Source organism: Schistocerca serialis, chromosome 7, assembly GCF_023864345.2.
Source record: "Schistocerca serialis cubense isolate TAMUIC-IGC-003099 chromosome 7, iqSchSeri2.2, whole genome shotgun sequence".
Classification (NCBI taxonomy): domain Eukaryota; kingdom Metazoa; phylum Arthropoda; class Insecta; order Orthoptera; family Acrididae; genus Schistocerca; species Schistocerca serialis.
The window spans coordinates 308,287,929-308,311,126 of NC_064644.1; the positions used below are offsets into that span (position 1 = coordinate 308,287,929).

A 23,198-nucleotide genomic window follows, 5' to 3' on the forward strand; every position below is an offset into this window, starting at 1 on the left:
CTACTGATTCTTCTTCGGCATACCCAATAAGATTACTCACAGCTGTCAATGCCCTGTCTACGAGATTATCTGCTGGTTCAGCATACAAGGGGACCCTCCATACGGTAAATAACTGATTTTGATGTGCTTCAAATATGTTGTAGAGGCACTTACCCTGAGTACTTGGCTATCCGTTATTTTAGCGACGGGCCTTGGTTTTCGAGAAAATCGATTTTGAAGGCCACTGCGTGCTTTGTATACCCGTAACATTACACATATTCCGAGCAAGTCAGCGTAACGCAGCGGTAAAGGTTCACAGCTGCCGTGCTGGACGTACCTTGTTCGAATTCTACTCGTGGACTTTTTTTTTCAAAATCGACCGAATTTTTCAATTTTTTTTTCAAAGAATATCCACAAACAGTGTAAGTTGTGTGAAATTATAAAGATATATTCAGTTATTAATGTTTTCTGCCATACAATATTACAAAATCTTATTTTTTTCGTCCACATTGCTTGATGTGATTGAACAATATTGTGAGTGATACTTATCATAGAAACAACAGAAGCACAAATTTTTGCAGCACCACGTGCATTTTATGAAAGCAGCCGTCTTGCAGGCGCACGGTTTCATCATTAGCAATACCGCGAAACACAATTCTTTTGCAACCAAAAAGATTTCTCTTTCATCTGTTAATTTCGATGAGAACCATGCGTAGCTAATCATGATTTCAAAATAAGGTGCGCTGAATTGATGTAGGCTTAGCAAATGTAATTTTATCCAATTTTACCTAGAAGCGATCTCTTTATTGTCTTCCACCAAGTCGGGAGCATTATGAATAATTTTCGTGAAGACTTTCACCTGTCGGTAAAAATAAACATCGCAGCATCGCAGGGCTGGCAATAAGGAGTGCACTTGTCGGGACCACTTTTAGGGTGCAGGTGCTCGCTTTCCTTTCATCAGTGAACAGGTGTTCTTAAAAAGTTTAATCGGTTTGCCCTCCCCACGAATCGGTAATGTAGAAAATTTTTTTCTGTCCCACGTACGGAAGAATGACAGAACGCAAAAATTCTTCGTACACCAGTTTCGTGAACTTACCGGATTTCGTGCAGGACACGACTACATTTCTGTATCTCTCAGTTAATTCACCTACTCATTTTTTAACGTTAGGAACAAATTTTCCTGACGGATCTTGCATACATAAAAACATGTGGGAGCAGGATTCGAACACGGTACCTTTAGCGCAGTAGTCGTGCACCTTTACCGCTGCGCTACGCTGACTTGCTCGGAATATGTGTAATATTACGGGAATACAAAGCGCGCAATGAACTTCAAATTCGATTTTCTCAGAAACCAAGGCCCGTCGCTAAAAAACCGGACAGCTAGGTGCTCAGGGTAAGTGCCCCTACAACATATTTGAAGCGCATCAAAATCCGTGATTTACAATATGGAGGCTCCCCTTGTAAGCTGTTCACCTCAAAAGTAAGACAAATTTCTTTGGTGGCCAAAACATACAAATTTTCAAAACATTTCTTCAGAGGGAGAAATGTAGTTCACTTTCTCTCTTCGGGATATCTGATACTAGCAGATAAAAATTACTACAGTGCTATTACGGTAGAAAAAGCGGTATTGACACCAGTATCCCTGAATTAATATAGTACGTCGTTTAGAGAAACTTCCTTTTAATGCATCTACGAGGTGACAGAATTATGGGTTGTAAAGTGGTTTCCGAATTACTTGAGGTGAGGCAGCTTAGATGAATCTATCTGTGTACCTTGGATGTTCGCTGCGCTCGGAAATAAAATTGTCAGTTACGACCTTACAGAAAACTGAACTGTGCGATCAGCCCCTGAAAGCCATACGATGCCGACCGGCCACCGTGTCGTCCTCCGCAATGTGGCGTTATTCGGATACGGTATCAAGTGGTGTGGGATCATCACCCCGCTCTCGCGGGCATTGTCAACTTTTCAGGTCTTTGAGTCGCTACTTCCCGTTGAATTATCTATTCTTTCGGCATCACGAGGCTGGGTTCACCCCGAGATAGTACTACTACCAAGGAATAATCTGTGACAGAACAGAGAATGGAAACCGTGTTCATCGCCTAAGACTCAGCCGTCCTGACCACTAGAGTAGCCGGCCGGAGTGGCCGAGCTGTTCTAGGCGCTACAGTCTGGAACCGAGGGACCGCTACGGTCGCAGGTTCGAATCCTGCCTCGGGAATGGGTGTGTGTGATGTCCTTAGGTTAGTTAGGTTTAAGTAGTTCTAAGTTCTAGGGGACTGATGACCTTAGAAGTTAAGTCCCAGAGTGCTCAGAGCCATTTGAACCATTTTTTTTTTTTTGAACCACTAGAGTAATATTATTATTTGTGACTGTTGAAATTACTTTTGTTGCTCAGCACTAAAACTGTCAGTGGTTCAGGAAATCTGTTAATATGACACTCAGAAACGAAAACCTGAAATAACTTCTTCTAGACCAATCCCTCTATTCCACAGACGAATGTTTAAGACGTTGGTAGCATGTGCAGCACACTACAAAAAGAAGTTAACTTTGTTGTTGCATATGTGTTTCATTTAATAATTCATTAATTTTCGATGTATTTAAACCATTTTGCTACTTAATATTCTGTAAATGGTAAGTATGCAGTTATACAGACAAACAAAAAAAAATTATACGTAGCCTTTACATTGGATAGTAATCGAGGTAATTCTCTAACAAACATGTAGGCAACACAATAACTAAGCAAGAGTTTGGAAAAAAGGACTAATCGTTAAAATGAATCGCTAGTCTGGTGGTTGATAAGAGGCGGTTCGCCACTGTTCCCTCTCTATTTATCGTACGTATACCACTTTAGTTCCAGTACGGTTTTTCTCCTCTACGGCTACTTAAAGCACTCTAGAAGTCGCTACTGGATGGTTGTAATTAAAGTGCAGCTCTTCATGCAGGTCCAGTGTGGACTGTAATTATCGTCTGGCAGCGAAACGTGGTAGTTATTCTAATATGTTAATGTGGAACCTAAGAAAATTAGTTCCAGTGTTCATCAACAAGTGCAAATTTGGGCTGTGAATGCAAGAAAGACGTATAGCAATGTTTCCCTATGTAAAGGATTAAGAACGGGACGTGGGCAGAAAAGGTGAAACAAGTGAGAAAGACATAGTGTTGATTATATTATTAACTGTCGCTTACACCATTTGTTCAATATGAGGACCACAGATGTCGGCGAGATGCAGTGCAGCGCCAGATTTGCACCTTGTGACCAAAACTGGAACTAACTCTTTTCCAGCGTAAATCGGCCGTGCTTTAATGCATCAGCATAATTATGAAGTTTTGATGCCATACGATAATTACAGTCCGCATTGGACCTCAGTGAGTAGCTGCACTTTAATTATAACAACCTAATACTTTTGCCCTAACCCCACGTCCTGTTATACTATCCCTTTTTCTAATTAGTCCTTTCCACATATTCCTTTCTTCGTAACTTCCGCGGAGAACAATCTCGTTTCTTGTCTGTCCACTTCATTTTCAGCGTCCTTCTTAAACAATGCATCTCAAACGGTTAGAGTCCCTTCTACATACAAATTTATATCTTCGCGACATGGGAAGTTCAGTATATTCTTACAGACAAGGAAGGACTGTAATTATAGCAGCCACGAGGACTCTGCGAATAACTTTCCAAGGCGTTATTGCAATGAAAGCGTACAGGACTTCACCTTCCATGTTTCATTTTGATCTTCGAGCCCTCAGCAGCTGCACGCGAACAATAGGTTCCCGGTGATGGTAAAATCGGCCTGTCGATCATTAAGGACTAAGGCTACAGAGGTCGTTAGCTTGCTAGCTCTAGACTGAGTAACGTGAATTTTTCAAGAAAATTACGGGAACAGAGTGAGAATATTGTGAAAAAACATCGAGTCATCCGAAAATGTGTGATACTAAAAGTGAAGTTAATGACGTGCCTGGAACATCGGTAGAAGCATTATTTCGGTTTATTTGCAGAGTATCCTGAAAGCACGAAATTATCACCATCGTGGATCGACACCCACGACAGTCGGATTATCGCTGTGCACTTTTTCCGTTGAGCGAGCCGTTGCCTGGAAGCCATCTTAACATAGATGGCTCATGACTCTCCAGACCCGGGCCAAAAGTGCTATTTTTTTTCTACATGCTTGGCTGTCAGGAGCTCCAACTTCTGTAACTTTCATTTCTGGCCTCGCCCTGCATGTGCCATAAATTTTGACGAAATCGTTGATGACGAGTACGTGAGGTCCCTTGTTAGACTGTCCGTTAAAATCATTTCAGATGTCTGCTGTAAAGGGTTATATCGCATGAAGTAGTTTCTACGTCTTCTGATCTATTGTGCACTAAAAATTAACTCAGAGTTTTCACTTCTGCTGAGGGACACTTTATATACTTCCACGTTCATAATACTAAAATATACCCAGTGTTGTCGATAGAAAAAGGAAGTACTGTTGGTAATGTGGAACTGAACGATCTTTCCATTCATCCTTCAAGACGATCGTTAATATCTTCACGCGTTCAAATCGTATCTACTATAACTTGCTTTTGCTGTTGTCCAGTCTGGTGAGACACACAAACTAGCTATCTTAATACACACATCAAAAAAAGTTTTGCATCACCCTAGTTCCCAGAACTCCTGAAGACAGACGTTGACTGTGGATATTGTATCACAGACACAGTCCTTTTGACTGTTCAGAGATGTCATTAATCCCCCCCAAAGATGTAAACAACCATGCATGAGCAGCGCTTATTGGACGGAGGGGGTCCGACAGCCGATCAGTTCCAGTCATTCCACCAGGAAGGAAGTTCACGGCTCGTGTTATCTGTAGTTGAACCAGGCCTTGACGGTCAATAACGCGATTCGATCGCGTCCTCATTGTTACTTTGTGCCAGGAAGGGCTCTCAACAAAGGAAGCGTCTAGGCGCCTCGGAGTGAACCAAAGCGATGTTGTTCGGACATGGAGGAGAGAGAGAGAGAGAGAGAGAGAGAGAGAGAGAGAGAGAGAGAGAGAGAGAGGGGGGGGGGGGGGGAACTGTCGATGACATGCCTCGCTCAGGCGCCCCAGGTCTACTACTGCAGTGGATGACCGCTACCTACGGATTATGTCTCGGAGGAACCGTGACAGCAACGCCACCATATTGAATAATATGCCACGACGAATACAGGTATGCATCGATGCAAGACGACGTGCTACTGGGTATTACAGGTACTGGTGTGTACAGCAATCTGGACCACCACCTCTGAAGGTCTCGCTGTATGGTGGTAAAACATGCAACGTGTGGTTTTCATGAGCAATAAAAAGGGCGGAAATGATCTATATTCCAATTTTCTGTAGAGGTTCCGGAACTCTCCGAACCGAGGTGATGCAAAACTTTTTTTGATGTGTATATATCAATTTGAAGGGAAACGCTTAGCCAATTTTCTCACACGTGCCAGAGAATGTAACGTGGGACAGACCCATCTCCATTAGAAATTTTAACTTGTCACGCATGTAAGAGTTAAAAAATTCAACCTCTCTTAAACACATTATCTTCCTATGAAAGCCGAACACGATGAATTGTCTTCTCGAGAGGCACTTGAAGTAATCAATCACTGCTGAGGGATAAAATGCATTTAAACAACTAAAAAATAAAAAAATAAAAACTCCTGAGGAAGACATGGTAACGAATTAAATGCTGAAATTACGGGGAAGCAACATGCTGGAAAATGTGAGGGTACTATTTAACAAATCAACCAGCTGTCGAATAATACTAGAAAAATGGAAAAATGCTGAAGTGGTACCACTGTCCAAAAAGGGTGGTAAGGAAAACTTGGATAACTACAGCTTGGTCAGTTTATCAGATCTTTACAAACTCCCAACTAAAATTGTAGCCGGCCGGAGTGGCCGAGCGGTTCTAGGCGCTACAGTCTGGAACCGCTCGACCGTTACGGTCGCAGGTTCGTATCCTGCCTCGGGCATGGATGTTTGTGATGTCCTTAGGTTAGTTAGGTTTAAGTAGTTCTAAGTTCTAGGGGACTGATGACCTCAGAAGTTAAGTCCCATAGCGCTCAGAGCCATTTGAACCATTTGAACTAAAATTGTAACAAACCGTCTCACGTGAGAAATGAGTTTAGATCAACCACCGTCGAGCAAGCAGGATTTCAGAAAGCTTTTTTGTCTATGCGTCGCGTCCTGACTACCCGTCTTCTTCTTGAGAAAACAACTGAGTACAGGGTACTTAGTTGTGCCAAACCCAGGATTCGAACGCGGGTTCCTGCCCACTGACAGATTTCTGGATGGGAATTTTGGTTGAGAAGGGAGGCGTGCTGGGGTAGTCAGTGCATTTCTGCGAAGCCACTATGCCAGGGTGGCGTAGTGGATAGCGCATTTGCCTCGTGAGCAGAAGACCAGGGTTCGAATCCTGGCTTTGGTAAAAAATTTCCATTCATTGCTTCAGTCTTCATGTACACATCATAGATGTTTGAGGTTTCTGAATCTATATAATTTCATTTGATTAAAGCACCCGTGCCTTGGTTTGTGGGAGAATCCTCCGTTCCGTTCGACGCTGAGGTTCTATTCCAGTACTGTTGGAGAGACTCTGAAATGCTGTTCAGGTTTAGGGGAAATACCAAGTGGACTGAGGTGTGTATGGGAATTTAGTTTTGGGAGTTGTGCAAAGCTACTGCGCCGGGGTAGCGTAGCGTAGCGTAGTGGTTAGTGCATCTGCCCTAGTAAGCGGAAGATCCATGATCGAATCCCGGACCTGATAGAAATTTTCATTCGCCGCTTCAGTCAGCATATAGACATCACCCTGCACAATATCAGGATTCATCTGGCCTTTATAGATTACAGAAAAAATTTCAAGTCTGTGGAGATTTAGGCAATGATAGAAGCCCTTGAAAATGGCAGGATAAATTCAATGTACATAAAGCTTCTGAAATACAGCTATGAACAGGCAACAATTATAAAGTGAATGAAGACCTTATCACCAGGAAGATTCCAATCGGCAAAGGATTTCACCATGTCGAAATCGTCTCTCCAGAACGGTTCACATTTATATTAGAAAACGTATTCAAATCACTTGACTGGAGTAGCAGAGGAACAGAAATGAGTGGCTCACATCTGAACCATCTGCGCTTCGCTGGCGTTGTCGTGCTCATAATTGAAGGTCTGAAAGAACTGAAAAGAGCAAAGACTCGAAACCTGCCTCTGTAAAGACTGGCTTCGAAATGAACATCAATAAAACAAAAATAGTAAGCTCACAGAACCAACCACTTACAGTCGGAAAGCAGTCTATAAAACTGTTGAGGAATACATTTACCTTGGCCACAAAATTAAACTAGGAAAAAAGGACCAAAATCCATAAATTCCTTGCAGGATAGGTCTGAGTTGGGTAGCATTCCAGAAGCTGAGACTTACACTGACCAACAAGGATGCCCCAAATGACCCGTAAGCTAAGGTCTATAATATGTGAATACTACCAGTTACAACCTACGCTATGACTCTGAGGCAAATGCTCGTAAAGTAAAGCGCACACAACGAGCCTTTGAGCGACAGATTCTAGGCGTGTGACTCACGGATGCGATTCGACCAGGGGACATTAGAAGGAGAACAAAGGTAACAGACTGCCTCGAGAGAATTTCAAGACGTAAGTGGAAATGAGTCGGACACGAAGCTTGACAAAATCACAGCAGGTGGATCCTCAGAATTGTTCACTGGAGACCAGGGGACAGTAAGAGAGACGTTGGAAGACCCAGAAAGAGTTTGTTTGATGAAGTGAAACTAGTGGCTGGAACACTATGGTACCGTGTGGCTCAGAATCGAAGATGAAACATATGAAGGAGGCCTATATCTAGCAGTGGATCGAGATAGGTTGTGGAAGATTGATTATGCATCTATACGAAAAACACAATACTGGATCAAGTTATGAGTATAAAACTATAAACGCAATATTTGACTGATCTTTTAAACGGAAAACACAATCGCATTGCTTTAATTTGGCTTGAATGCAATGTATATTATTTCTTATTTTGTGCTGATATGTGAAGCATTCCAATGGTATTGTTCTTCGGAGAAATGTATGATCGGTACGCATGCGACAGCATGTTCTACCACGCATAAAATCGAGATTTTTCCGGGCCTGATACCTCGGGTTCTATTGGTGATAGACTTGGACTAGGGACTATTTGTATACCTAACAGAAGGATCGTCTTACTGTAACGATCCTACAGTACAGGGTCGCAATTTGAATAATATACGCTTGTTCCAGCTCAGGCAAATGGAGCAAATCGGTTGGTTCTTTTTGCGTTGGATGTGGTCTACGATGCACCTGAAGGGATTTCTGGAGGCACCTTCTACTTCATCAGCAGTTCCTGAGAAAATCCGAAAAACAGGGTTTTTGGGAAGCACAACCAAGCCGCGGTTTACAAAACGGATACACACACAAAATGGCTGAAATTTTTATGATATCTTCTTAAGATCAGTTTCTAGAGTGAAGTTGAAAATATTCTTGATATCTTTATCCGTTTCGGAGATATACAGGTTCAAATTTACCCTACTTGTACATGTAAAACACGGACTTAAAATCCGGTGTGAGGCGGAAACGTGCTTTCTGAAATGACGCAGTAAAGAGAAATGTGGTGTAAAGAGTCTCCGTTATCATCAGAAGGGTTCTGGGGAAGATAGACCGAGGCAGCTGTTACCCCACTTTCCAGTCAGTCTTTTAATAAAGAGGAGCATATTCGACTTTTTGCCGCTGTTCTTTAAATATGATATTTTGGAAACAATTGTTTGAACAGCTAGAAGCTCTCTCAGATATTTTGTGGACAATTTGTACAGCCTGAAGTTGTCTGGCAAAGGCCTGGAAAGCTGAAAGCTTATTCACAACAAAATATAAAATAGATGTTCTTATGGAACTTTGATTCTATGTTTTCTGGTTTTTTTTTTTTGTCTTTGTACAACAAATGTGTCGTTATGTGAACATAACATAAAATGTATAGAATCTAGAAACATATTAACTAGAGGGAATGAGTGGCGTAATCTTGTCATGAAAAGTAAATAAAGTATCTGCGTTGTATGTTCCAGCGACGCCATGCTGTGGCAGGTGTTTAGCCTGCTGTACACGCCCTCGCACACCCGCGCCGGGCCCTACATCGTTGGTCTGGGACTCGGCTACACACTGCACCGTCTCAAGGGCAAGCAGCTGCGCCTCACTGTGGTAAGTCTTGTGGTGTAAGCTGTTCAGAGCACCTTAGGCAAGCCATTCACGTAGTGGCGCCCTGGTTCGATTACCGGCAGGGTACTGGGTGTTGTGTGTCCTTCGTCATCATTTTCATCATCATTGACACGCAAGTCGCCGAAGTGGCATCAACTAAAAAGACTTCCAATATCATACGATCATTTCACTTCATCAAGTCCCTGCTACTGGCGGGATGGCACCACGCGAAAAAGAAAATAGACAACAGATGCTGACAGGTGAGAGTATTACCGAAACATCACTTTAATAAGTCATGGATGCAAAATATTAACACGAATTCTTTGCAGAAGAATGGAAAAACTGAAACAAGTCTACCTGGTGGAGGGTCAGTTTCGGTTGCGGAGAAGTGTAGGACCATGGGAGACAATACTAATCCTAGGACTTGTCTTCTGCCGGCAAATGATGGTTACAGTGATCGCTGTATGAAGCAGAAATCTACAGATACTAATATTTCAATGTTGGTCCCTATTTTGGCCGGAACCGAGTTTGTTAATTAGACGGCTAAAAGGTGTTCGATCTGACATTCTGTACTGAACAGCCGAGTCACGTAACCGTCTCTGGAAAGATGGATTTACGCGTACCTCCAGAAGACTGTTGATTTAGAACCTGACGAGTCCAGTGCCTAGTCCTCGAAGTCTTCCATAAATAAATTAGCTACAGGAGAGGAGAGGGAGTTACCCTTAGCAACTCCACCAATCTGGTCGTAAAATTCAACGTTAAAGTGAAAAAAAGATGACAGGAGATTGTGGTAAGTCATATATAGGTCAGACAACATGCACCATTCATGAGAGGTTCTGGGAACACAGCAGATATACACGCGTACTACAACCAGATAAGTCGGCAGTGGCATAACTTTGTATAGATGCGGGTCCTTCGATGAACTACAGGCACACAAAGATTTTAATGCCCAGCTCTCAGCTTTCGGATTCTGTTTTCAAGGAAGTAATAGAAACAAACCGAAAACTTAATAAATATACATAATGGTTTTAATTTACATAATACAAGGAATCCGACTCATAATGTAATTAAATTAGAGAAATCATCAAGGTGTTATCGCCGCCAAATACACAGCTGGCGAGTGTGTAAGTGTAGCTCTTTGCCGTCGACCAGCACCTGTGACCCGAATCCCAGTACTGCTGCTATGGAGTACATAAGGCCGCCCTTGGCACCTTGTCAGTCCTGCGACTAACTGTCAGGATCCCAGAACGTTAAGCGGCCGAAATATTAGTTGAAGAAATAGTATTAGAGTGACAGCACGCTCGAAATTTAATGGATTGTTCATTACGCAGCGAGAAGTTAAAAATGCACAACATTAAATAATTGTACATGTTTATACACTGAAGAGCCAAAGAAACTAGTACACCTGCCTAATATAGTGTTAGGGCCCCGTGAGCACGAAGAAGTGCCGCAAGACGACGTCGCATGGAGTCGACTAATGTCTGAAGTAGTGCTGGAAGGAATTCACACCATGAATCCTGCAGGGCTGTCAATAAATTCGTAACAGTACGAGGGGGGTGAAGATCTCTTCTGAACATCACGTTGCAAGACATCCCAGATATGCTCAGTAATGTTCATATATATGGGCAGTTTGGTGGCCAACGAAAGTGTTTAAGCTCAGAGCAGTGTTGTTGGAGCCAGTCTGTAGCAATTCTGGACGTGTAGGGTGTCGCATTGTCCTAGTGGAATTGCCAAAGTCCGTCGGAATGTACAATGGACAAGGATGGAGCAGGTGATCAGACACGATGCTTACGTATGTGTCACCTGTCAGAGTCATATGTAGATGTATCAAGGGTCCCATATCACTCCAACTGCACACCCCAACCACATTACAGAGCCTCCACCAGGTTGAACAGTCCGCTGCTGGCATGCAGGGTCTATGGATTCGTGAGGTTGTCTCCATACTCGTACACGTCCATCCGCTCGATACAATTTGAAACGACTCATCCGAGTGGGCAACATGTTTCCTATCATCAAAAGTCCAATGTCCGTGATGACAACCCCAGGCGAGGCGAAAAGCTTTGTGTTGTGCGGTCATCAAGGACACACGAGTGGGCCTTCGGCTCCAAAGCCCATATGGATGATGTTTCGGTGAATGGTTCGCACGCTGACGCATGTTGATGGCCCAGCACTGAAATCTGCAGCAATTTACGGAAGGTTGTACTTCTGTCAGGCTGAACGATTCTCTTCAGTCGTCACTGGTCCCTCCGACCTTGCAGGATCTTTTTCCGGCCGCAGCTATGTCGAAGATTTGATGTTCTGCTGGATTCCTGATATTCACGGTACACTCGTGTCGTGAGATGGTCGGGGGAGGGGGGGGGGGGGGGGGGGAATCCTCACGCCGTCGCTCCCTCGGAGATGTTCTGCCCCATCGCTCGTTCGCCGACTACAACACCACGTTCAAACTCCTTGATAACCTGCCGCTGTAGCAGAGCCAGATACTTGTTGTCTTATATAGGCGTTGCCGTCTGCAGCGCCGTATACTACCTGGTTACATATCTCTGTATTTCAATACGACTGCCTATACCAGTATCTTTGGCGCTTCTGTATATAAAACCCCCTATGAACCATGGACCTTGCTGTTGGTGGGGAGGCTTGCGTGTCTCAACGATACAGATAGCCGTACCCTAGGTGCAACCACAACGGAGGGGTACCTGTTGAGAGGCCAGACGAACGTGTGATTCCTGAAGAGGGGCAACAGCCTTTGCAGTAGTTGAAAGGGCAGCAGTCTGGATGATTGACTGATCTGGCCTTGCTGTGCTGGTACTGCAAACGGCTGAAAGTAAGGGGAAACTACAGCCGTACTTTTTCCCGAGGGCATGCAGCTTTACTGTATGGTTAAATGATGATGGCGTCCGCTTGGGTAAAATATTCCGGAGGTAAAATAGTCCCCCATTCGGATCTCCTCGCTGCCCTCCAATACTAAATTGGTGATCCCTTGATGCCTCAGAATATGTCCTACCAGCGATTAGAGAACCAGATAACATATCACACAATCTCAAATTAGTATAAATGAACCTAGAGCCGGAATCGAACTCGAATAATGCGAAATTCTACGTACCCGCTGCAATTCCGGTCTGTTACACAGTCTCGAATGAAGATACTTGCCATAGGTGTGATTATAGTGTTGCCGGATCGCCTTCATTTGACATCCATTTTCTGTCAAAAATATGCTAGGAAATTTTTGTACTGTTAGTTTGCAGGTTGCCCGATAGTTGGCACAACTTGTGTTTTGTTTTTGTAGCAACAATGTAAGCCACTGGGCTGTTCAGTCTGATGTTCATTGCAAGGTGTACATACCAAAAGCTAGAACATTTTTAATTTTACTTGAGCATGTTTGCTCTAAACTTTGACTGTTGCCTTCTCGCAATGTGACTTTATGTAATTCTTTATGTATGTATGTATGTATGTATGTATGTATGTATGTAATGCAGATTGCTGTAGGATTAGCGCGCGGGCGCACGCGTCACGCGTGTGTGTTTTGCTGTTGATGGTATTTTAGTACCGCAACCAATATGTTGTGAGAACCTGGCTGTCGCTCACCCTGGCACTTGTCTGCCGCACAGTGGCAGGAGGTGGCGCTGTGGGCGGCGAGCGGCGCGGTGTGGGTGGTGGCGGTTCCCAGCGCGCTGCCGCTGTACGGGCGGTGGCCGGCGGTGCCGCAGCCGTGGTCGGCACTGTACGCGGGCCTGCAGCGGCCGCTGTGGTCGCTCGCGCTCGCCTGGATGCTGCTCGCCTGCTGCAAGGGCCGCGCGCGCCCCCTGCAGTGGCTGCTCGGGCTGCCGCTGTTCCGGCCGCTCAGCGCGCTCGTCTACTGCGTCTACCTCACGCACTACGCGCTCCTCATCTACGTCGACGGCAGCGTGCGCACCGCCGGATTCCTGTCCGACTTCGGAACGGTAACGGCAGATGCTGCGTACACACTATACCGAGGGTCTGAATAAATTACTCTATCTGGTCAACACTGTACGGACACACTCCTATGTGTTTGACCACTGGATGCCACAAGAGGTGGACCTGCCAGTATAAAAGAGACGAAGTGTGTTGTCATTAGAAAAGCAGAATGGGTCCGAAAGGAGAGCTTAGTGACTTCGAACGTGGAAAACGCGAATGATCGTGTACGACTAAGCAAAGACCAGGCAGAGCTCATGTCCTCATAGACAGGGACCATCGAGCATTGCCTAGGGTCGGGGACGGCGGGTGTAAAAAAAGTCACATGAAACCAGCGGAAGCAATCAGTCGTGAATCCCAATGTGCTATCAGCAGTCCAGTTAGCACAATCACTGTGCGTAGTATAACGGATCTTTTATGTCGGGATAAGTTTGTTTTATTTTTTGTTAGATAATTTCGTTAAATAGCTGAATAAATTGTAATTAGGAATAATTTAATTAAGCAAAGTAAAGAAGATAATGTCAAAGAGATGTTCATTGGGCGGACATTGTCGTAATGTAACGTCATTGCGTTGTTCGGTTGTTAAAACAAGTCGTTGGTGTTCCGTTCTGCTGTTCGGTCGTGCGCGTGTCTGAAAGGAATTAATTCCGGGACTATAATAAACTATCACATAATAGTTACGATTCGATGTTCCGACAAAAGGAGTTAACGTCAGTGTTAATTTTAATTGTGGGCGACAGGATTAGTTTTGCCAGATACGTGAAAACGGACGTAACGAAAGTTGTTCGCATATCATCCTTGAACGTGACTTTTTATTTAATTAACGGTTGCGGGCTCATTAAAAGCTATTATCTCATGATTAGGATCAATCCCTCTTTCCTCCTAGATAGTGATCATTCATTAACATTTGCGTCTTAAGAAAAAGGATTATTAATAAAAGTGATGTTAAATGACAATTACATGTTATTCCGTTAGTGTGGAACCGACGTAATATCTCTGAAATGACATTGATATATAATTTATGTTAAATACTGAACTGAGATAGGAAGTAAATTGAAATTAGTGATCATTTGATACTGAGACTATAGAAGCAAAAGCGCTTAAGGTTTCTCTTCTCTAAAATGGCAAAATAGGTACGAACTTTAACTCAATAGTCGACATTATGTATTGCAAAAATATTAGCATTCATACTTATTTTGGCGACGCGCTGTTAAACAAAGGAACGTTCAGTCTCTGTACGAGTAATAAAATTAAATCTAAAAAACATAATTAATAACGGCGAACCCCGCTTTAACAAACTGTATTGCGTGTCGTCGTCGGGCAATAACTGCTCAACCCTGGAGACTTGTGCGGTGAAATTAGAAGTCGGGCATATAAAACAAATTTCAAAATCCATTCAAGCTACAGTGGAGTCGGCACAACACGACGTGGGCAGTTATAGTAGGGAGTTTAAAAGAATCAGGAACAATGCCCTAGCAGCTCCTCAGACATATATTTCTGTGCAATGTTACAGTGCCTGTGTCGTTCACAAGTACGATCCAATGTTTCTTCGCACAGACATGCACGCTCGAAGGAACACTGCATCGTATTTCTGAAGAAAACAAGCTTTGCAATATCGTATTTTACCCTCGACGCCCGGGAAGCGACTTTTAATTAAAATCGCTCCCCTGTTCGGGAATATACACAACGGATGTAATAGTGCATGCTGTATACGTATGGTCGAAATTTTTGTCTGGCCGTGAGTCGTGCTCGGGTAGCCTAATGGCAAGGCGGTAGCTCGCAATGAGTGGGAAATTCGGTTTCGAGTCCCGGTCGACCACAAATTTTCATTGTCGTCATTCCATTATACAGCTGAAGGTAGTCCACATTCGCAACTGCGAATACATTTCCTGTAAAATATTTCAGTAGTCAATAATAAGCGATGCGTGAGGTGATATCAAGAGCGACGACAGTGAATAATTGATGACTAGAAAAAGATTGATTGCCAGTGATGAACGACGTTATGACTGTAGAACATTACCTGTATCGTGCGTAGCGCCGACAGCGAAGTATGGAGGAGGAGGATGATGATGATGATGATGATGATGATGATGATGATGATGATGATGATGACGACAACACAAACACCAACACCCATTCCTCGGGCAGAGAGAATCCCCAACTCGGTCAGGAATCGAACCCGAGACCCCATAATCCAGAGGCAGAAATGCTAGCCACAAGACCATGAGCTGCGGACGAAGTATGGAGGAGGTGGTTCTGCGCTATGAGAGCGTCATTCGTGAGTATTGTGTGGTCTTTTATTGCGCTTTGGAAAACGCTAAATGGGGAAGGATATGAACAGCTTTTACGGCACTGTGTACTGGTAAAGAGTTCGGAGGCGATGATTAATTGTATGACAAAGCATCGGTCATAGCACAGCATCTTTGAGCCAATGGTTTGTTGAAAATAACATACTTGAAATGGACTGGCCTGCCCAGAGTGCTGACTCCAGCCCAGTGGTACACATTTGGTATGGTTCAAGACGTTGACTTCTCTCCAATCCTCAGCATCTGATGTCTCGATCTTTTCTGGTTTCGGCTCTTTAGGAAGAATGGGCTGCCGTTTCTCCACAGACTTTCAGGAACCTCCTTAAAAATGTCCCCAACATTACACCCGCCAAATGTTGAAGGTTGGACACACACACCACATTAATTTATACGTACGGGTGGCGAATGGTTTTGATCAGATACTATGTACAGAAAAAGGATTCACAGCCTAGTTCAAGACCTCCCCTCTATCCTAGAAAGAAGGCACTCCAACATCGTAAGCTTATCCGAAGAAATATTAGTTTCCCCCTTGAAAGAGCACGATATTTCACTTCTGATCCCTATAGATAGATTACAACTGGTGACATACGGTTGCGTAACCCAACACCGTCGAAGTAAGTCAAGACAATGTCGTCGCGTTTATTTTCCAGTCGGTTGCATAGAGTTATCGCAGTAAAATGGGTCGAAGCAGGGAGTGGCAGAACTGCAGGACTGAGATAACGTGTTTTGACGTGCCCTCAACAACACCGTTAATGCAGTTTTCCCTACACATGTATGTATCAGCGCAAATTGTCCAACTCGTCGACAAGGAATGGTGTACCACTCGCAGTCATGCAACACGGCTCAAAACAATGTTTGTAAAATTATAATAGCTGATAGGAGCAAGAGACGACTGTCACACATTGTCGATGCCAACCGGTTTTAAACGCTACTGGAATATCTGCTGTCAGTAAATGCACGTCCGTTTCAACCAGTTTCCGAGCGAACGATGCGAAGGAATGGTATACAGTGACCATTCCCAGTCGAGTAAGTCACTAAAGGTACAATTACACCTGTCCGCCTTGCGCCTAATTGCCGTGTGACTGTGACTGCCTGCCTCGCACGCAAAGTACAGCCACACGTATAGGTTGCATGCCTCTTCCTCAACATGTGCGTACGAATGATTGCATTCACACCAGTGTTCCTCTACTTCCACGTGGGGCAAGCCACAGCCGCACGGCGCACAGGTGCAAACGTTGCTTAAGGGTCATTGCTCAGTGTGGCACATGGAACTGCACGTCTCCATGGAGCAAAAAACACAGCAACTGGAGAGTAGCTGCCTGGAAGCATGTGGTGTAATTCGAAGAGCGGCGATTTTGCGTCTTTTCAGATGATTCAAGGCTTAGAGTGAACTAGTGACCCAATGAGGCATTTGGTCTGCAAGGTATGTGGAGTGGAGATTTAGTTCATGCTGAAGGTGGTTCTGTGATTTGGTTTACCATAACTTGCGCCCCCCACCCCCTCCCCCGCTGACCGCCTCTCCACCCAGTCAGATTAGCATGAAAATGAACTAGGCTGTATTGCCCTTTTTTACATATTTTCGTGATGAGAATGCCACTGACATTCCCAGGATGACTGCAGGCGTTTTCAGAGCTGCACACATAGGTCATAGGTTCATCAGGTGACGAAAACCAGAGTCCTGTCGCACCTCAACTGCCCCGCTAAATCAACATCATCATAGTCGTCGTCATCTCTTTCCAAGAATTAGGTGTTGTAGTCACCTGCTCCGATATCTAACGTCCTTTCATCAATCTCTTACGAGGTCTACCTAGTTCTGTTTCCAATCAGCCGATAATTCATAACCTTTTTTGGCAGTTTTTTTCTATCATTCTCTACACATGATCCTTTCATTCTATTCTCTTCTGTCTTGCCATTAACCGAAAAGATTTTTGAATCTGATGTTATTTTTTCGTTCCTTATTTTATCCATATTATTAATCCTCCATATTATTAATCCTCTTACATGTCTCATGAAATTCATCTCTTCTGCCTGTATACGAGTTTTTGTTACTGTCCATGATTTGGAGCCATGTACAAGAGTAGGTACAGCCACAATTTTATAGAATTTAATTTGTGTTTCTTTTCTCGTTTTTCTTCTCAAGTTCTTCCACCTATCCCACAGATTGCTTGCAATTTATTAGTCTTCTTCTCAATGTCTTTCTTATAGTAAAAATTAATATCACTTTCTAGATCATTGAAATGGGGCACTTGTTCTAAAATTTTCTCATTTATTATTATTATTATTATTATCATTATTATTATTATTATCATTATTATTATTATTATTATTATTATTTTCGATGTGACTGGATTCTTTCCTTTGAAAGCTATTATCTTTGCCTTAAAGACAAGTTGTATTATATCTCGATTTGGCTCAATCTATTTACTGTTCTTGAATGACGCAGTGAATTATACAGGAATAAGTTTGCTAAATGCAGGGAATACAATTTATGGAAAACTTGTTAATCAAAGATTACGAACTATCGCTGATGCAATATTCTCAGAAGACCAATCCGGCTTGAGAAACGTAATTAGAGTAGTCATAACGTATAAACAATGATACAAATTATTGAAAAACCTCGGAAATTTGGCTTCGTAATGCATTTAGTGTTTACTGTTTACGAGAAAGCCTTTGATAAGGTAAAAAAAAACCTTTTGTGGAAAATACTGGAAATAAAAGGTTTTCCTAAACACCTTATTAATACCATAGAGAGCTTACATGCAATCACAAAAATAGCTATAAGTCAAGGTTCGAAATTTTAATAAATCAAAGTGTTCGAAAAGGGTGCAGTCTACCACCCACTTCATTTAATTTACATATTGACGGTCTAGTTATGAAATGGAAAGGTGAACTACAGTTAGAAATTAAAACAGGATCTAGCATACCATTAAATATTCCGTTACATGCTGATGACCAGATGATTATACAGGAAACCGAAGACAATTTACGAAGAGAAATATATGGATTAGGCCCGCTAAATTACCGAGCTTAACACCATAAAAATGTGTGATAAGGTTTGGAGGAGCAGGTGTAACGTAGCGACGGATATCTCGGCGTATTGGTAGCAATGTGGGATCTAATCATCAGTGGCTGGGCTCTGATGGGTATGCCGTACCTGAAGAAGCTTGACGACACTCACTTAAAACTTCCCGGCTAATAGGTCGTGGTCGCTGTATAAGACCTTGTCATAACGTTGCCTCTCCGACTGCTGGAGACGTCTTCAGAGGTGAAGCGGTGAACTGCAACCAGAACTTGAGGGACCGCCGAATATATTAGCAATGTATAGTGCAGCATAGTCCGTCACGAGGCGTCGGCTACAAGGTTATCTCTCAAAATGCCAAAATTCTCAACTGAAGGTAACCTATCGTCATTTATTCGTTGCAACGTTGACAACCAAATTTTATCTAATTTAACATCCACTTTTTTCTGTGTAGAGGGCACCACAGTCTATCAGGTGATGTCGGCTACTAGATTACCTCTTATAATGCCAACATTCTCGATCGAAAGTAATCGATCGTCATTCTTACGTCGCAACATTGACAACCAAATTTTATCCAATTTAACATCTTCCTCTTTTCTGTTAAAATTATTACGGTGTGTATAAATCTCAATAGCCTCCCTGTAAATGCGTACATGATAATGCAATGTTTTCGATATAATGCTTGTCACAGTGAATTTTATTTCATGGTCACCCTCTTGGTTAACATGTTCCGCTAATGCCAATTTATCAAAATGTGTGTGAAATCTTATGGGACTAAACTGGTGAGGTCATCAGTCCCTAAGCTTACACACTACTTAACGTAAATTATCCTAAGGGCACACACACACACACACACACACACACACACACACACACACACACACACACACACACACACACACACACACGCTCGAGGGAGGACACGAACCTCCGCCGGGACCAGCCACACAGGCCGATTTATCCGTATTTCACTGAGACGAAAGTCGTATCGGAAGCATCGCATTATCATGCAAGCATGTATAGAGAGGCTTTTGACATGTATGTATTGTTTCGAGTTCTGGTTGCAGTTCCCCTCTTAGCCTCTGGAAACATCTCCCGCAGTCGGTGAGAAACGTTACGAGAAAGTTCTATACATCGGTCACGGCCTGTTAGCCCAGACATTTTAAATGATGTCAGTACCGGAAATTTTACACTTTACGGATCTTGAGGACGCTCTTCCTCTCTGAAGTCAGGTTTGAGACGGTGTTACACGATATTGGCATGGCTCCTCCCAGTTTTATGGTTATTTGTCTGTGTATTTGTATTGTATTGTGTGGAACTGGGGACCTACAAACAACGGAGAGGCTTCGTCCCCGCCGTAGTCCTCTGTGGTTCACAACCCCACAACAGGCTACAGCAGTCCACTTACCCCACCGCCGTCCCACACCGAACCCATGGTTGTTGTGCTGTTCGGCCCCCAGTGGACCCCCCCCCCCCCCTCACTCCCGGGAACGTCACACACCAGACGAGTGCAACCCCAATGTTTGCATGGTAGAGTAATTATGGTGTACGCGTACGTGAAGAAAGTGTTTGCGCAGCACTCGCCGACATAGTGTAACTGAGGTGGAATAAGAGGAACCAGTCCGCATTCGCCGACGCAGATGGAAAACCGCCTTAAAAACCATCCACAGATTGGTCGGCACACAGGACCTCGACAGTAATCCGTCAGGCGGGTTCGTGCTGGGAACCGGCGCGCCTTCCCGGCCGGAAAGCAGTGCGTTAGACTGGCACGGCTAACCGGGCGGGCCGTTTATCTGTCTACTTACCGTTTGTCCATTACATTACAGAAGACGATACGCTGTCAGAGTGAAAACACGACATCTTGATTATGGGTACAATCGAACACATTCCTTTATTATTTAGTCACTTGCGTGTTAAGCGCAGGGCCAGTTACTGTGGTAATTTTGGTCATTCTGGGTGGTCGCTCCCCTTTCCCCTTCCATCTCGACTGTTGTGGCCGTCTGTAGTAGTGAGCTGGGCTGTGCGGACGGCAGTAACCATGCTGGCTGTTCTTTCCCGCAGATCCAGTCGGCCATCGGCGTGCTGGTGACGTCACTGGGCGTGTCGCTGGTGCTGCACCTCACTGTGGAGCTGCCCACCGTCGCGCTGTCCAAGGAGTTCCTGCGCCCGCCTCCCCCGACGGGTGAGTCACGCCTCGTCCGACTACCGTATCGCAACTGGGAAGGAAAAATCCTTCCCGTTCAAATAACTTACGGGAATGCAGCTGGTTGACGTCGTCGACAACGGCCGATATTTCGACAGGAACACACTCTGCCACTTTGAAGGCAAAACGGCAGGAAGTAAGCGCTGTGCAAGGAAATTTAATACCTCGGTTTTCAGAGAAAAGCCGGAATGATCACACACACACACACACACACACACACACACACACACACACACACACACACACACACACACACACTGTAAAGCCGGCCGAAGTGGCCGTGCGGTTACAGGCGCTGCAGTCTGGAACCGCAAGACCGCTACGGTCGCAGGTTCGAATCCTGCCTCGGGCATGGATGTTTGTGATGTCCTTAGGTTAGTTAGGTTTAACTAGATCTAAGTTCTAGGGGACTAATGACCTCAGCAGTTGAGTCCCATAGTGCTCAGAGCCATTTGAACACACTGTAATCACTAGCTCCATCACAAACCAAGGACGACCGACGTCAAAAGTTACCGACAGTAAAATTAATAATCGACGGGTGAGGTAGCATGAACTCTGTCCCTCTGTTTTTTGAGATGGGGGAGAGCAGGACTCCATGCAGAATTTAAACAAGAACCACAATCTTCATTTATAAAGTTAATTTCTAATTTAGTTTCAATAGCTTCCTCAATAACACTATCCCAGTAACAGGATGTGCATACCAGAATCTCCGTGATGTTATACTCCATTGGATGACCGGTGCCAAGACAGTGCTCTGCAGTGGCGGATTTGTTAGGCTGTTGTAAGCGTGCGTGCCGCTTATGCCTAGTACACCGGTCCTTCACACACCTGATAGTCTGACCAACATATGACATGCCACAACTGCAAGGAATACAGTTGGCATCCGATTTAGGCAACCAAGACTGTCCTTTACGGAACCTAAACGAACGCTAACCTTAGATGGCGGTCGAAAAACATACTTCGCATTATATTTCCGCGAAATGGCCAACTCTATTCGAAATTCTCCCTGCGTAAGGCAAAAAGTCCGTAAGCTTTGGTGTCACCTCGGTATATCATCACTCACACGGCGCACAGTTTGTCTGTAGCACAACGATACTTTTGCTGTTTTGGAGTTCCATGGCAGTAAGAATTTGAACAACCTTTTAGGATACCTGAATTCAATCCACCTGAATATTTGTTTCACAATGCTGATGGATAAGGATGGTTGTCTTCTCTTCCTTGGAGTGCTAGTCGAGAGGAAGGTGGATGGTACGTTGGGGCATGCTGATTACAGGAAATCTGCTCACACTGATTAGCAGGCGAAATTTCCATTATCCTGCTCAACGTGAAGCGGTACTTCGTACCTTGGTTCACAGCGTCCTTGTCATCTCGGACCCTGAGAGTTTGTCAGCCGAGTTAGCCCATCTCGAAGTCACCTTTCGTCAGAATGGTCATAGTGAAACACAGATCAGACGTGCGTTGTGCTATCGACGAACCGTGCACAGGGTGAGGGATGATAGCGAGGTGGCACCAGAATCTACGGGCTTTTTGCGTTACGCAGGCAGCCTTTCGAACAAGATTGGTCGTATTTTGCTGCAATGTGGTTTGAAGTGTGTTTTTCAACTACTGTCTAAGATCAGCGTCCTTTTAGGTTCCATAAAGGATGATCGTAGCTTGCGGAAGGCGGTTGTCTACAATACTCCTTGCAGTTGTGGCATGGCAGATATTGGTGAGAGTGTCAGGACTGTAGAGGATCGCTGTACTTAGCATTGGCGGCACAAATGCTTCCAACAGCCCAACAAACCCGTCATTGCAGAAAATTTTCTTGGCACCGGTCATCCTATGGAATAAGACAACACGGAGATTCTGGCATGCTCTTCCAGCTACTGGGATAGTGTTGCTAAGGAAGATACTGAAATTAAGTTAGCAAATAACCTTATAAATAAAGATTGTGGTTCTTCTTTAAATTCTGCATGGACTCCTGCTCTCACGCATCTCATAAAACAGAGGGACAAAGTTTATGCTACCCCATCCATTGATTATTAACTTCACTATCTATAACTTCTTACGATCTTTGGTTTATGACGGCACTAGTGATTACATTGTGTGTGTGTGTGTGTGTGTGTGTGTGTGTGTGTGTGTGTGTGTGTGTGTGTGTGTGTGTGTGTGTTTGTTTTATCTTTCCAGAGTTTCTCTGAAAACCGAGGTATTAATATTTCCTTGCACAACGCTTACTTACTGCAGTCTTGCCTTGAAAATGGTAGGGAGTGCTCCTGTCGAAATATCGATGGTGGTCGGCGACGGCACCCGGCTGCATTTCCATAAGTTTTTATGAACATTGTATACACTGGGAGAAATTCAGGTCTCACAAAATTCTTCTTGTTTTTCCTTCCTGTTTTACCCACAGTAAATGCGTCGAAAGCAACTGGTCTTCCGTAACAGTTGGTTTCGTCTTAATTTTACCACAGAAATACGCGAGTGCGATTCACCTGAAACCTCTCTTACACTAGTGACGTTCTTACCTCAGTCGACAAGAGAGTCTGCAGCAGCGCCTGTGGCGTACTACTCCTGTACT

At 44.0% G+C, this 23,198-nt stretch overlaps 1 protein-coding gene and 1 non-coding gene across 2 annotated transcripts in view; both read left to right on the forward strand.

The window, feature by feature from the left end:
- LOC126413035 (O-acyltransferase like protein-like) overlaps window positions 1-23,198 on the forward strand; it is a 274,571-nt gene that overhangs the window by 247,479 nt on the left and 3,894 nt on the right. Inside the window, exons 10-12 of the mRNA XM_050082929.1 lie at window positions 9,057-9,189; window positions 12,792-13,124; window positions 20,503-20,623. Of these exons, the coding sequence (XP_049938886.1) occupies window positions 9,057-9,189; window positions 12,792-13,124; window positions 20,503-20,623 (587 nt within the window). The remainder of the gene's footprint in view (window positions 1-9,056; window positions 9,190-12,791; window positions 13,125-20,502; window positions 20,624-23,198) is intronic.
- On the forward strand, window positions 6,334-6,405 carry Trnat-cgu (transfer RNA threonine (anticodon CGU)). Its single transcript has one exon. It is a non-coding gene; the product is annotated as a tRNA-Thr (tRNA).